We start from the raw sequence: 15,231 nt of genomic DNA, 5'->3' as shown, positions 1-15,231 counted from the left end.
AGAGTCACTCTGGGGTGTGGAACTGTACCTCAGCCCCACATTCACAACCTGGTAGCTGTTCCAACAACTGTTTTCAGAGCTTGTGAAACTGGCACCAGATTCGCCACTAGAAATTGTGTTGGGCACTAATGAAAAGTTAGGGCATGGTTTCTGAAGTCAGAGAGACGTAGAGGGTGCCCTAACCCACTAGCAGTAAGGAAACTGCCCCCAACTCCTCTTTGGAGAAGGATGGAGAAGTCACTGGGCCCTTGCTTGTCTCCTACTGGTTTACCTGCCAGAAGTTTCCCAAGAAGGAGGTGGTCACAGTCAGCACCAAAGGCCCTGCTGATGGTGGTTTTTCCTTTGCAGCTGCTTGTGGGGTGATGGGTCAGAATCATTTTGGGGCTCCACGAGAGGCTTCTGCGTTTGGCTCTGTGGTGTCGGGGTGTTCAGTGGCTGGTCTGCTGCTGTTGGTAGAAGGATTCCTACCCCTGCTCCACCACAGAACGCAGCTAATGAAAGCTGAGTCTCTGGGCGAGCCCTCTAGTGGTCTGGAGCCCAGCACACGTCCAGGATGCTCTCAACAAGGCCAGCAAGGGAGGGCTGGCACTCCTGACTCCCACCCCTCCCCCTAACACACCCACAATGCTTCAGCACCTTCCAGGCGCTGCTGAGCAAACAGGACAATCATGTTCCAAAGACAGTGGTTTGAGTGGCGGTCTTTTGTAAGCGATGCTCATTTTAACAGACTGTAATGCCAGATTTCCCTAGGGTCAGCCCGCTGGAATTTGCTTCCCCTGCTTTAGGCTATTGAGAGCTTCAGGAAGAAGTCACAGACTTTCCACCAAGTAATTCCATCAAATACTAGCAATCAGTTTTGTCTTCCCCTGAACTGAATTTCCTTATCTGGATGTAATTAGGGTCTGTGTTCTAAGCAGTTTCTGTATTTTACTCACACAGCCTCTTCTTTTGATAACCTTTATCAAGGTTACTAGATAAAGTTTTAACTGGCATGTAGGCTATACAGCATTGCTTCAAGAGACTAAATTTGAAAATCCTTGGCAATGTAGTCAGTCTACTTATTTAACTGGAATTTCATTTTTATATTTGATAAAGAGAAGGCACCGCTCCCTCCTCTCTCTCTCCTTTTCTCCCTCCATCATAGTGTAACTGAACAGTCACTGTCCAGCAGGGGGCTTGGGCAGAGTCCCTGTCACTGGTCTGTAGAAGCAGAGGCTTCAGGGAAGGAAGCCTTGGGGATGGAGGAGGGGAGGTGTGGGGGTTTGGGTTTATCAGCTTACACGGTCCAGGTCTTGTTCTCAGGCAGGTGGTGATGGTAGCAGGAGGACATTTGACCACAGTTGAGATCTAGGCTCATGGGTTTTTGTTTTTTTTTTCCTTAGTGTGGGGAGATGCGGGGTTTTGGCTTTGGCCCGTTTCTTCCCAAGGGAGGTTATGCCACTGGAGGACAGAAAGAATAGTCAGCCCTCTGGCTGCGGGATTGCACCTGATCCATGGTGGCCAGTTTTTTCCCGGGAACTGCCCTGCAGCATGATCACCAGAGCGGTGAGCACAGTTGGAGGCACAGTGATCAGGAGAAGCAGCAGCAGGGGTGGCCATGTCCTGCAGGCGCAGCTTAGCCTATCTGAGGTGCATTTACATCGCCAAGGATCCGCGGTCTCTGCGCATCCCATCTTAGTCAGTAGCCTCTCCAATTCAGAAGTTTTCCAGAGAAATGCATAGAGAAGCTGTGCTCCAGTCAGAGGTTATAAGAACCCCAACAGCTTCTTGACAGTTTCCGTAGGTTGAAGACTGGGTCTCTATGTGTGTGGGCCGAGAGTGAGTCTACCACATGGGCCTCACTTCACAGAACCTGCCGGCAATCCGATGTGATAGACGCTAGTGTCCTGTCAGGTGGCCCAGGCATGGAGAGAGTAGGCCGTTAGGGTCATGGCAGGGGCTGAGCTGGACTCAGATCTGCGAATCTCCGTCTCCTTAGTCCTTCCTGGACTGTCCCAGGCAGTAGTACCCTGTTGGTCTGACAGGTCTGTGCACCTGTAGCTTGTCTGCCTGTCCTCACGTTCCCAGCGTCGTCCCTTCCTAGACTTGATGCTCCCATGGTCTTCACAACTCAGAGATCCTTGAACCCCACTTCCGGGCCCTCACCATGGCAAGAGCTGACTGGGAAGCATTGTCTCATGGCTTTCCCTTCATGATTCTCACGATGGTGTCTGGCTCATCTGAAGCATGCTCCCCTCCTGGTGGACCACAAACTCCCGAAGGCAGAGGCTGGGATTAGCTAGCTCTCTGCGACAACACCAGCTCTTGCTGAGTACAGCCTGTGGCACCCAGAAGCCCTCAGTGGTGTCACTGAATGAGCAAAGGTGCAAATGGAAGTCACAGGAAAGAGTAGTCACAGGAGACACGTGCCATCTCGAGGAACTCAAGCGAGGACACAGGCGGCAGAGCATTTACATTCCAGTAGGCGTTAGCCTGTTGGCGGGGTAGGCGATGTCATCTTGAGACACCCTGTGACAGGGAGCGGTCCCCTGGCCTCTAGTCACACTGTCCTCCCTTCTCTTGTAGTGCTTTTGTACGTGAGGAAGGAGAACGATGATGTGTTCGACGCTCTGATGCTGAAGTCGCCCACGGTGAAGGGTCTGATGGAAGCGGTAAGCCCCGAGCCCCGTCCGCCTCCAGGAGCCCTGCCCTGTTCGCCTTGGCGGAACCTCTTTAGAACAGTGTAGCCACCAGGCTCCAGAAGGAGCTTTTGAAAGAAAGGAAGAGCTGAGATCTTTGGGAATACCCACTTCTGTGTCAGGGCCTATCAGCATGTGAAGACAGACTCCTGGGATAGCTGTCACATTCCTGTCCGTTTCAGACTAACCATCCCGTCAGATGCCGTGGAGGAGGGGAATGTGGGGTTTTCGTTCATCTCTCAGCACAAAACCGAGTTAGGTGCAGGACGGTTCCAAATATACACAACCCAAAATCTGTGTGGTGCCTTGTTGGCTACAGTAGCATATTCCAAAGTAACATGTGGGTTAAGGAGAAAGATCTGTTGCAGAACTACAAACGATTCTCCCCGCCTCACCGCTGACCCAGAGCAGGGTTCGTCAGCACGGCCTAGGAAAACTCAGTTTCTGTTTTAGTCATGCACACTTGACCCGGCTTCAACTGTGCCGGGAGTGTGTGCTGTGTCCTCACACTTGCCTGGTGTGCAGTGTAGTAGGAGGTAAGGGGTGCGTAGTCACGGGAACACCAACAGGGAGTGTCTCTTGCCCCTCCTGGTGGACTGCTGGCCTGAGAAACTGTTCTGATGGGACAGCATTTGGGCTTATGGCCAAATATTATGGTGTAAGGAAATTCCTATGCGTAGAGCTGCGGAGTCGCCTGCCCATCCCTTTCACCTGTACCTTCCCTTGGTGTCCAACATGGTAGATGTGTTACAAACCAGTACTTCATTCCTTCTTACAGCTAGCAGAGCACTGTTCCACTGTATGGACACAACATGTTTCATCTTTTAATTTATTCAGCTGACAAACCAGTGTCTTTCCTTTTGGGGTGCTATTCTGATGCACTGCCATGAGTACTCATGGTTAGTTTTTGTTTAGACATCTGTTTCTGATTCTTTGGGAGTAGAGATGGAGTAAAATTTCAGGGCAACACAAAATGCCATCCAGTACGTGATTCAATTTATCAGTAATATCAGAATCAATGACTTTGTGGAGAGAGAAAGCAGGGGAGTGGTTGCCAGGGACTTGGGAGCAGGAGGTGGCACAGTGTTTAACGCACAATGCAGCCTGGAAATGATGAGGGTGTTTTAGAATTCCAGTGAACCGCCGTGTAATATTGTGAATGTATCATGATTGTCTATCTATCTGTAGTTCTTACTGACAATCAGAAAAATTTAGAATAATGCACAAGAATGCGACCACTGTGGGTGTCATGCTGCCCCGTTGGTGTCTCATGTCCCCAGGTCATTCTGAGTGAAGCAGCAAAGCCACCCTGCAAAAAGCACAGATGGAGGACCTGGTAGTTTTTTTTTTTTTTTTGCTTGTCATGATTGGTGGGGGAATATTGATTTCTGTTCTACACAAAACAGAAGCAAGCCCAGAAGCAAATGCAAGAAAACATATGGAATATGTCCCTTCTAATAACCATAATTTTGTTGTTGTTTCTTTGTTTTGTTCTGAGACAGGGTCTCACTGTGTAGCTCCAGCCAGCCTATAATACACTGTGTAGACAAAGCTGGCCTATAATTCAGAAATCTGCCTGCCTGTGTTGGAGGGGGGACGGGGGGGGGGGGGGGAGACGGGGACGGGGACGGGACAGACACGACTACAGGCATGCGCCACCACACCCAGCTCTGATGTTTAAACTGGTCAGAGCAGACACAACAAAAGGCTTAGAAGGGATGGACCAAGATTTTTTTTATAATGTGCTTTTGTGTTTTGCCATAAGTGTTAGGTGCCCTGGAACTGGAGTTTATAGACAGTTGTGAGCTGCCATGTAGGTGCTGGGAATTGAACCCCTGTCCTCTAGAAGAGCGGTCAATGCTTTTAACTGCTGCGCTATCTCTCCAGCCCTGAAACAAGACTTTTTTAAAAAATTTATTCTTCTCTCATATAATACCTGATCACAATTTCTCTTCCCTCCACTCCTCTTACCCCCCTCTCCCCTCTCCCGCTAGATCTATTCCCTTCAGAGAAGAGCAGGCCTCCTAGGGATGTCAACTGAACACTGCATAACAAGATGCAAGACTAGCCACAAACCCTTATCAAGTCTGGATGAGGCAACCCAATAGGAGGAAAAGGGTCCCAAGGGTCAGAGACACCCCTACTCCCACTGTTAGGAGTCCCGCAAACACCCCAAGATGCACAACCACGTCATGCATGCAGAAGACCTAGCGTGACCCCTACAGGCTCCGTGCTTGCTGTTTCAGTCTCGGGGCCCTCATGAGCCTTGCTTAGAAAGTGCTGCTCAGGAGCGTGTCTACAGGTTATTTCCAGTGTATGTTCTCAGTCCTTAGTGCTGGAGATGCTGATTTTACTGAGAATCCAGGCTGACCTCGATTCTCTTGCCTCAGCCTCCTGAGCACTGGATTATGGGACTGCAAGTGTATACCACCAGGACCTGCAGGAGTCGGTTTTTAACCAGCTCCTCAGGGATCCAGAACAGGTATGAACTGATGTGCTGTGCTGGAATCCTGCTTTGATCCTTGGTGTCTTTTCATTTCCTTCTGTAACATCTGGCCACTTTCACAAGTGCAGATGTGACCTCACTGGACCACCCTGGAGCCAAGTCACTTCCCTCGCTACAACAGCAGCTCAGCAACCTCAGCCTGCACGTCTCCTTCAAGGGGAGCCCACCACGCCTGTATTGTTTTGGTAGATGGTGATAGGAGGGGAGCAGGGAGATGGGTTAGCATTTGAGCTAAGTCGGGGTCCCTCCATGGCTCTGGGCAGGTTCTGGAACGAAAGGTTTCTTTAAAGTCCCAACACAAACCTCCTGCTTACCTCTGGGGTGTGGCGGGTGGGAAAGATGGTCAAGAAGAGCCCTGTCAGGGTCCTCAGGAGATGTGGGCTGGCAGTGAGCTGCCAACTGAGTTCATGGACCTTAGGGTGTCATGGAGGACCGTAGCCTCTGCTGAAGGAGGACTTCAGCACCTGGTGAAGATGTTGTCTTTTGAAGAACACTAGACCTTGCTTATGTAGTTTTATCCTGAATTTATTTGGATCTGTGTGAAGTAAGAAAACACTCACTGGAATGTGGATCCTCTGAGGATCAGGACATTTTATTATTACACACTCATTTACCAGTACATGTTTGTAGGTTGGAATATATAGGTGCATATATATATGTATATATTATATACATATTTTATATATGTATATATAAAATGAATACAAAAATACATAGTCATCTCTCCATATCTAGAATTGGTTCCACGACCCTCTGTAATAACAAACCCCATGAGTGCTCAAGTCTAAGTCCTTTATATCAAATGGTGTATTTGTATATAATCCCTGTGCATCCTTCATGTGCTTTAAACCACCCCTAGTTTACACTACCTGACAGATAGAAAAGCTACATGAATAGCATTGTTTAAGAAATAATGACAAAAAAATATCTGTACACATTCAGTACAAATACAACTTTTACAAAATAAGTATTCTTGATCTTTGTAAGGTTAAGCCTGTGGGTGCAGACCCTGCAGTTACGGAGGGCAGATTGTATATGTGCATGTATTGACAGTGGCATAAATACGGGTAATATGTGTGTGTGTAAAATAAACCCACTTATGTGAGTATGCAGATACTATCCTTTAGTGGTCAATGTTCTAGTCTTTGGCCTCAGAAAACTTCTCTTCAAAATCTGGCAGTGTTCCTCACCAGCTAGACGAAGTTTCTTAGCCTGTTTTCCTTCCTAAAATGGAAATACTGAGTGTCTGGCTTCCAGGGCCACGGTGAGAACCGAATGAGACAGCCCGGGCAGGAGCCTTCCTCCGGCTTGGTGAGGCCACGGTGATGGTGTCTTTCTTACTAAACCATTCTTGTCCATCTGTGTTCACCCCACCCCTCCAACCTTGGTTTTGGTTTTTCAAGACAGGGCTTCTCTGTGTAGCCCTGGCTGTCCTGGAACTCACTCTGTAGACCAGGCTGGCTTTGAAATCACAGAGATCTGCCTGCCTCTACCTTCTGAGTGTTGAGACTAAAGGCGTGCGCCAGCACCCAGTCTAAACCATCCTCTTGAGTAGGAACCAGCATTAGAAAACACATTGTGCTGTTCACTCTGGGTTCTCAGTGCTCATTGTCCAACAGGATGGATGACAAACCCATCATATAGTAACCTACTCATGTGAAGTGTCTGCCAATGCAGGGGCTGTGGGAATGGTGCCAGGGTCTCCTCCAAGCTCCTGAGCCAAAGGAAGACACCTGCTCTGAGGGGTGGGCGTTATGTCTCCCAGTCCAGCGTCCCACAGAAAGCGAGCCCCCAAAACAAGACGGCATTATGACTCTTTTTTGTTTGTTTGTTTGTTTTTTGTTTTTCAAGACAGGGTTTCTCTGTGTAGTTTTGGCGCCTTTCCTGGATGTTGCTCTGTAGACCAGGCTGGCCTTGAACTCACAGAGATCCACCTGGCTCTGCCTTCCGAGTGCTGGGATTAAAGGCATGCGCCACCACCACTGGGCAATACATTATGACTCTTGACCTTCATATTTTGTCTTGACTCAATTTCAGAATAATGCTGTCATTTAAAGTTCATTTATTTATCATTTTTGGTGACAACTAAAAGTTACTTGTGGATAGATAGACTGAACGCCAAGTGATAGAGAAAAACTACTTCTGAAATAAGTTTGTTAAGAGATATTGTGCTTGCCAAGCCGTCTTTGACTCTGTCACTTGAGAACGATTTCCTGCGGGCACAGACAGCCCCACCCCCTACTAGGAACACAGTAGAGCCTCACTTCTGTAGGTGGCTCATTGAAGCCTCCCCCTGTGTTTCAAAGGTGCCCACTCAGAGCCCAGTCACAGCCTTTGCTTCCAGCCCCCGTGCCCCTCCCGGCACACTCCCCAGGAGTGGCTGAGGAGCAGCAGGAGCCAAATGTTTGGGAGTGTTGACCTGGTGTGTAGCCTCACCTGAACTGGCCCTGGTTCCTCCCTAACAGCTATTCCCTTAGAGTAGAAATAACCCCCCTCATCAGACATTATGGGGAGCCAGATCCCTGTAAATATATTTTTAAACCAAGGAATGGCCCCATAAGCTATTTCCTAAGTGTGTCCCTGTGGATGTAGAATCGGCCTGGCCTGGGGCACCTCCTCCGTTGGCCACTGTAGTTCAGGAAGACCAACCGCTATTTCTGTTGATAAAGGAACTCAGTCATCCAGAGCATGCAGACTCACAACTCCAAGAGTCAAAGTATGACCCATCAGGTCTGTGTGTCCTGCAGTCACTTCTGAGACAGGGCCATCTGCCTGACAGCCAGTGTTCCCACTGTTCACTACATTTCTGGATGAGCTATATGAGGATGGCCCCGGCATCACCTAGCTAAACATTCCGAGGAAGCAGATGACAGACCCCGGGTGATGCGCTGATCCATAGCTGAGGACTGGGCTGCCCTCCATAGGGAGCGGGCTCCCATTTCCCCGTCCAGATTCCCCGTCTTCAGCTGTAAATTACTTGAACGTAAGAAGGAAGTGTGTACTGGAATACAAAGGCCTTTCAGAAGCCTTTTACTTACTTTACTGCACTTTTGGCTCTAGCACCCACGGCGTTCGATGCCACAGCAGTTTTGAACAAACAAGGTTTAGCTGTTTTTCCTCCCTCAGCGGCTCCCTCACTTCCTGTCCCATCTTCCTTGACAGCCTTCCGCAGTCTCTCTTCCTCTTTCATGTCATGTGTCTTCTTTTTTTTCTTGCAGTCTTTTTGAAATTTCTTTTTCTTTAAAATAATAGTAGTGATGAAGTGTGGCTTTGTCATCTAGACAGACTAGAACAGTGTACCCATCCTTCCTTCAGGTGTGAATTGACATTTGAGTCAGGTGCCATATCAGGCAGATTCATGAACATTTTGGGGGTGGTGGCTGTTTCTGTAGCCCACATGGATTTCCTACAGCCTGTGAGTCAGGCCATGTGACAGGGTGGGGTAGCTCTGTTACAGGCGGTATGCTCACTTAAAAAAACAAATCTGTGTGGTTTTGTGCGTGCACAAGAGTGTATTTTCATGTGTGAGCATGACCGGGCATGTGTGGAGGTCAGGACAACCTTGAGGTTACTTCCTGTCCACCCCCCTGGAGTGCCTGCTTGGGTGCTGCCCCCACCTAAGCTCCCGTCCACACCCTCGGAGGACCTGCAAACAGTTGAAAGCTGTGGCTTTGGCCAGCCGTCTGGGGAAATAACTCTAGAAATACTGAGGAAGCCAGCCGCTCTCAAGTAGTTTCTGTGGGCTAGTTCTGCTCACTGAGAGGTTCTAGAACCCCAGGGAATGAGTAAGGAAGTTAGGCCACTTGAGAACGTCATTGCTTCAGCAAGAACTCAATTCAACTCAGAGCCCAAGGGACAGAACTAGTTCGCCTTATTGGCTCCCTCCCTCCCTCTCTGGGTCTCATGTAGCCCAGGCTGGCTTCAGAACTTGCTGTGTAGCAGAGGATGACCCAGAGTGCTGAGACTACAAGTGTGCACCACCACACCCAATTTTTGCGTTCTTGGGATCAAATCCAGGGTCTTGTGCATGCTAGGCAAGCACCCTACCAACCTAGCCGAAACCAGCGACTCCCTTTGGATTTGCATATGCAAATATGGACACCAGGAGGCTTGACAAATAGTGTGGGGACCTCAATGGGCGGAAGAGAGAAGAGAGTAGAGTACTTCTGAGAGGCAAAAATTTCTGATTAACTTCTCAAGTTTAATTTCCCGTTTTATTGAATTATGGTACAGTGTGGCCTGTCTTTGCTATCTACTACATGACAGAGTCTCTTTGGGAAGTGGGATAGGTATGTGTGTATGCATTTTATTATATAAACTCGATCAGTCACGTCATTCTGATTTTTCCACTAGAATTCGCCAATTCTGAAATAAGTAAGTCTCCCGCTGCACTTCACGGCATGTCTGTGATGATGTTTGCCCCGGTGCTGAGCTGTGGGGACACAGTTTCCTGACTGCTGTTCTCTTAGCTTCTGCTTCTCATGACATCGTGCTCCTGTTCATCGGCTTTGCATTTTCTCTGCCTGTTCATTTCTTTACATTCTCTTCAGATGAGTGCTTCGAACACAGGGTCTGTCAGTTGGCTTTGCTGCCTCCATGCTCCTGTTAGAAAAGTTTCTCTTTCCGTTTATTGACATGGCGCACGAGGAAGTCAGCGAACAACTCCTCGCTAGTCAGAGTTCTCTCCTTGCACCTTGTAGTTTCGGGGGGCCAAACTCAGGTTGTCAGGCTTGGTAGCAAGGGCCTTTACCCATGAGCCATCTCACTGGCCAAGAAGCGTGCTGCTTTTGTTCTTTTTAAAAACGTTTTGTTCCTTCCGGCTTATTCTCATCAGGACCATCAGTGGTGTGCCCCATGTAGCAAGCAGATGGCTGCTTATCCAGCCTCCCTTTACCGCTCTACCTCTCTGTCCTCAGCCCAGATGTCTTGCTTCTGGGTATATGGAGGGTGAAGAGTTCTTTCTGCCCTGCAGTGGGAACAGAAGGGTAGGAACTAGGGTTCTCTGGAACAAACTCTTCTCAGGATGCCAGCCCCCCCCCGCCCCCAGGGCTCTTCAGCCCCCTTCTAGCCTGTGCTGCCCTCTCTAAGTGTGGCCCCAAACCTCCCCTGCCTCCGCAGCCTGTGAGCCACTAGTCATTTCGTAGGGAAGGGCATGGCGCATATTTGAAGCTGATCTTCCCAGAATGCATCTGTCAGCTCTTGCCACTTGGCACTTACAAAAATGACACAGTCGTGAAAATAAGCACTACAGATTATACAAAATAAAGGGAGCTTGAATCCAACATTTATCAACTGGAGCCGCCATTAGTGGATTCAGCATGTCATTTAAATATTTTCTGTACATTTAAACATACATAAAGGTCTAAAATGCAGACAAGATTATGCTATATAGACAAATTTCCACTGATTTGCCCCACCTAATATACTAAGCAATATAAGCTTTTCATATTTTTAAATGCAATCTGAAGAAGGTATCAAGATATTTATGGGTGTTAAGAAATTTTCTCTATTATGAACAGTGATATTCAGAAGATCTCTGAGTATGAGAGTATTTCTGTATATCAGATTGCTAGACATGGAGTCTGTGGCTCAGAACACATGTGCTTTTAAAAACTTCGTGCTCTGCCAAACTTCCTTCCTTCCTTCCCTGTCCCGTCCACAGGACCTGAAGACCGCTGTCCTCACACCCTGACCAGTGTTAGATTGTCACTTCATTTTTGTTTGGTTTTAGATTTATTTTTAATGTGTCAGTGTGACTGCCGTGTGTGTGCAGGTACTCACGGGAGCCAGAAGAGGGCGTCAGATCCCTTGGAGCTGTGGGCCAAAAGCAGAAAATCCTTTTATGTTCTGAGCTGCCTTTCTGGGCTCTCATTTGCATTTTTGATAGTTTGATAAATTAAAGGTACTACCCTACTATTGTTTCATTTGAAAAATTTAAATAAAAGTGCAGTACAGTTTTCATATGCTTAGTACCCAATGTTTTTCTTCTCTGAAATGCATTGTGTTTTCTCCCCTACCCAGCTCCCCATCCAGTTCTTTTTAACTTACAGCAGTTTGCACTGTGTCTGTTGTTTGTATTTTAAAATGCTTCCCAGCATGTTATTATTTTTGTGTGTGTGTGGTGGTTTTTTTTATCTACTGGTATTATCTACTGGTATTTTAACATTCTATGTAGCTGGAGAGTTTTCTCTCCAGGTCCCACCAAACCCCAGCAGTCCGACAGCCCACTTATAAAATAAACACACAGACGCTTATATTATTTAAACTGTTGGGCCTAATGGCACAGGCTTCTAGTTATCTAGTTCTTACATCTTAAATTAATCCATTTCTATAAATCTATACCTTGCCACGTGGCTTGTGGCTTACCAGCGTCTTTACATGCTACTTGTCATGGCGGCTGCTGACAGTGTCTCCCTCCGCCTTCCTGTTCTCTCAATTCTCCTCTCTGTTAGTCCCGCCTATACTTCCTGCCTGGCTACTGGCCAATCAGTGTTTTATTTATTGACCAATCAGCAACACATTTGACATACAGACCATCCCACAGCAATTCTACATTGTTATTAATATTTAACCTTGTTTTTTACAGGTTTCATGTCTCCCTAGAAAACTGTACTTTAGTATGATAGTTATATGAAGAATTAACTCATGTTTATTTTCTCCTGTACTTTTATGGTCTCATCTTTCGTATATAAATCTTTTGTCCACCTGAACTTTTTTCTCCCTACCTATCGATGCCAGTCTGGAGTGTACTACATAGCTCACGTGATAGTCTGCCTTAGTGCTGGGGTTACAGGTGTGTGCCACTACACCTGGTGGGCTCACTTGAAATCTGGTTTGAGATATGGCTACCTATTTAACCCAACATTGTGATTAGAAGCTTTTTTGTTTTTTAAACCGATTGGAAATGCCGATATCAATTATCACGCTTGTTTGGGTGAGTGATTTCAGATCTGTCCACAGAGAATAAAAACAGGGGTGGTATTAGACACAAACTCTGACACACTCACAGGCTGTGTGCTCACATCATGAGCTGCAGTTGTTTCTTTTCTCTTCCTGCTAAGGACCGAGAACGTGGGGCTTGATGGAAGCAGTCGGGGGCACAGTTAGTTAGGTTGTGACCCTATCAGTTGCTAACTGTGATCTGGAGCTCCGTTCACTTCTAGAAACCTCATTTTACTAACCTATAAAGCCAGCGGCTTGGGTAGTTCAGGGAAACTGAGGCCTTTTGTTCCTTATAAATGAGATTTTCCACCTTGTCTCATGAGGGCAGACTGTCCGGCTCAGGGCAACGTGGGAGTTTAACTGGAATGTTCCACTTTGCTTCCCCTGCTGACCAGCTTCCCTGTCATTCCTCTTTCAGCTGTCTGAGAAGTATGGACTGCCCGTGGAGAAAATCACAAAGCTTTATAAGAAGAGCAAAAAGGGGTAAGAAAGAGCTAACCTCGGCTAGCTTCCATGTCTGCAGGGTGCATTTTAAAATGGTACTTTCTTTACCTCTTGTTACCTCCGGGGCCCACGATGCCGGTTAAAGATCTTTAGTGATTGAGGCAGAGAGACCCACAGTGCTCTGCCAGGATGTCACCTGAGATGCACCTGTAGACAGCATGGACCACAGGGACAGAGAGGTGGGAGGGACGTAGTGGAAAGTGATGAGGTCACCCCTCTTGACGTTGGCTCCTGAGTGACAGTAGGGACAATAATTTGTTGAGGATATTGGAAATTATTCCAAGGTAATCATTCATGGAATCTTCTCAGATGGCCGTGGGACCTGTTTGTCCACATTGGTAAGAACAATCGGTCCTTCCTGGTTGGGTGGTCAGGAGGCTGTGGGTTCCCTGCCCGGTGTTTCCCTTCACTAATCCATGAGCTTACAGATGAGGAAAGTAAGCAGGCCGCTTCAGTGTTTTACTCCGGGCCTCACGTTTAGTAAACAGAACACAGGTGGGGGGCAGGGCCTATGGTCTCAAGACTCAGGAAGTCATTCACCTCTGCCCCTTTTAAGGGCCCCTAGGGCTCCCTCCGACCCCCTCATTAGGGAAACATGACCTGGGATTCCCGGACTGTCTGAATTGGAGCCTTTGGCTGACTGAGCATCAAACTCAAGCTCTTGTTGAAAACTCAATGAATGTGTGCTGCAATTTTTTTCCAGCACAGTGGGCTGGGGAGACTCCTTTGAGTAGTACCTCAAGTCCTGATGGCTAGAGAGCCTCACTGTGAAGTCCTGTGCACAGGCTTGTGTCCTGACAACAACCCACTAAGTGTGGGTCGTTCTTACGTTTGTAAAGGAAGAAGCTGAAGCCGGGACAGGCAAAGCGGGCACCACTATAAAACAACTCAGTGAGTCATTCCTTCCCAAACTGACAGGAAGGAGAGGCTCAGGTCCTCCTCATCACAGAGAGGTGCTGGGGGTGGCTTCCTGGTCGAGAGCACGTGAGGCTCTTCCACAGGACCCTGGTTCAGCTTTCAGCACCCACACGGTGGCTCACACCGTCTGCCATTCTAGTCCCGGTGATTAAATGGCCTCTTCTGAATGTCACGCACACGTATGGTACACATATGTATTTTCAGGCAGGGGAGGAGAGGTGGGGAGCTTGCAGGGGTGAGGCAAAGCCAGCTTTAGACCTATCCTAGTCCTCACTGGCTGGGTTGTTTCTTACTTGCAAATTACTGACGATAAAACTTGCCTTTAAGCCGTGTGCACTGTCTTTTACTGCACGTATGTGTGCAGTCAAGGGCAGCTGAGGTTCACAATAAAAATCCTCAGGGTCCGAACTATTTGGGCTGTGGTTCAGTAGCCAAGAATCGTTTGGCCCTCTGCTAACTTCTCTGAGGCATAACGGTTGGGCCAAATGATCTCAGAAGCCTGTTTAATAAGAAATTGTAAGGGTAGTTCAGGGAAACTGAGGCTCTGCTTCCTTTAGGGGAAGGAACTAGAAGGTTTCTGTTTTAGGGGAGGGAAGTAGAAGGAGGTTAGGGACACCCAGCCTGCAGGGTGTTCCTGCACTGAGCCCTCTGTTCACTGGCTTTGTTTCTTACCCCACCCCTTCTCCCCCAACTGTGACAGCATCCTGGTGAACATGGACGACAACATCATTGAGCACTACTCAAACGAGGACACCTTCATCCTCAACATGGAGAGCATGGTGGAAGGCTTCAAGATCACGCTGATGGAGATCTGAGTCCTGGACACAGCGCCCCGACAGGAGCTTTCTTCAGGGCGCTCCTTCCTGGGACAGATGGGATGGAATCTCGCTGGCCCAGAACCTGGAGCTCCATCTCACCCACCTCACAAGACTGTTACAAGACTGCTGGGAAAGGGGCGGGGCCCAAGGCCCAGTGACTGTCCATGTTCGACTCCTCCATTTGCCCCCACGGAGCTGAAGGCTGAGCCCCTCAGCAAATTTCTTTGGGCCTGTCAGGCCCTTATTTATTGCCCAATTCCCCCCCAAGAGCCTGGAGTCCAGGCCCTCCAGGACTCTACAAGTTACTGATAGCTCCACGTGAGGCATCCAGAGTGCCCCCTTCCAGGGAAACACAGCCAGTCCACTCATCTCGAAGAGCCCGGGGAACTGGTGTGTCTTTTCTTACTTCACATCTCTTGAGTGGATGGACAAGATGAGCTGCTTCTTGGTGCAGTCTTCATGGGTGGGGTAAGAAAGACACCCATTTACCGGCCCCAAACCTTCAGATAGCTCTAGAGAAGGTCATTTTACTAAATACCTCCAGGGGATCTCCGCAAGTAGCCACTGGGCCTTGTACAGGAAGACATTCTGCTACCATGTCAGTAATAAGGAACACAAAGTAAGCCTAATGACCGTGTACATATTTTGTACATAATATCGCAGTAATATATTTTACCTGTGGTGTGCGGGCATGTTTACCGCCACTGGCCTGGAGAAGACACAGACCTAGAGACTCAGAGCATCCTGCTCTATCCAAGAGGAGGCTAGGAAAGTGGCCTTTGGGGTGTCACGTGACTGTGGTGAACGCCAGGATGGACTCTTCATTGGGCCATGCCTGAGGACTTGTTCCCCGTCCCCAGACGGG

The 15,231-nt window shown here is 48.2% G+C and overlaps 1 protein-coding gene across 2 annotated transcripts in view; it reads left to right on the top strand.

The window, feature by feature from the left end:
* Positions 1-15,231, top strand: part of Grhl2 (grainyhead like transcription factor 2) — a 142,884-nt gene extending 127,653 nt beyond the window's left edge. For both annotated transcript variants that reach the window (XM_059247562.1, XM_059247561.1), the window contains exons 14-16: positions 2,566-2,651; positions 12,545-12,609; positions 14,249-15,231. In XM_059247562.1, coding sequence (XP_059103545.1) covers positions 2,566-2,651; positions 12,545-12,609; positions 14,249-14,363 — 266 coding nt within the window. In that variant the 3' untranslated portion in view covers positions 14,364-15,231. The remainder of the gene's footprint in view (positions 1-2,565; positions 2,652-12,544; positions 12,610-14,248) is intronic.

This window comes from Peromyscus eremicus, chromosome 20 (genome assembly GCF_949786415.1).
Source record: "Peromyscus eremicus chromosome 20, PerEre_H2_v1, whole genome shotgun sequence".
Lineage (NCBI taxonomy): Eukaryota > Metazoa > Chordata > Mammalia > Rodentia > Cricetidae > Peromyscus > Peromyscus eremicus.
The sequence above is the reverse complement of the archived record's forward strand: the minus strand, read 5'-3'. Positions and strand labels throughout refer to the sequence as shown.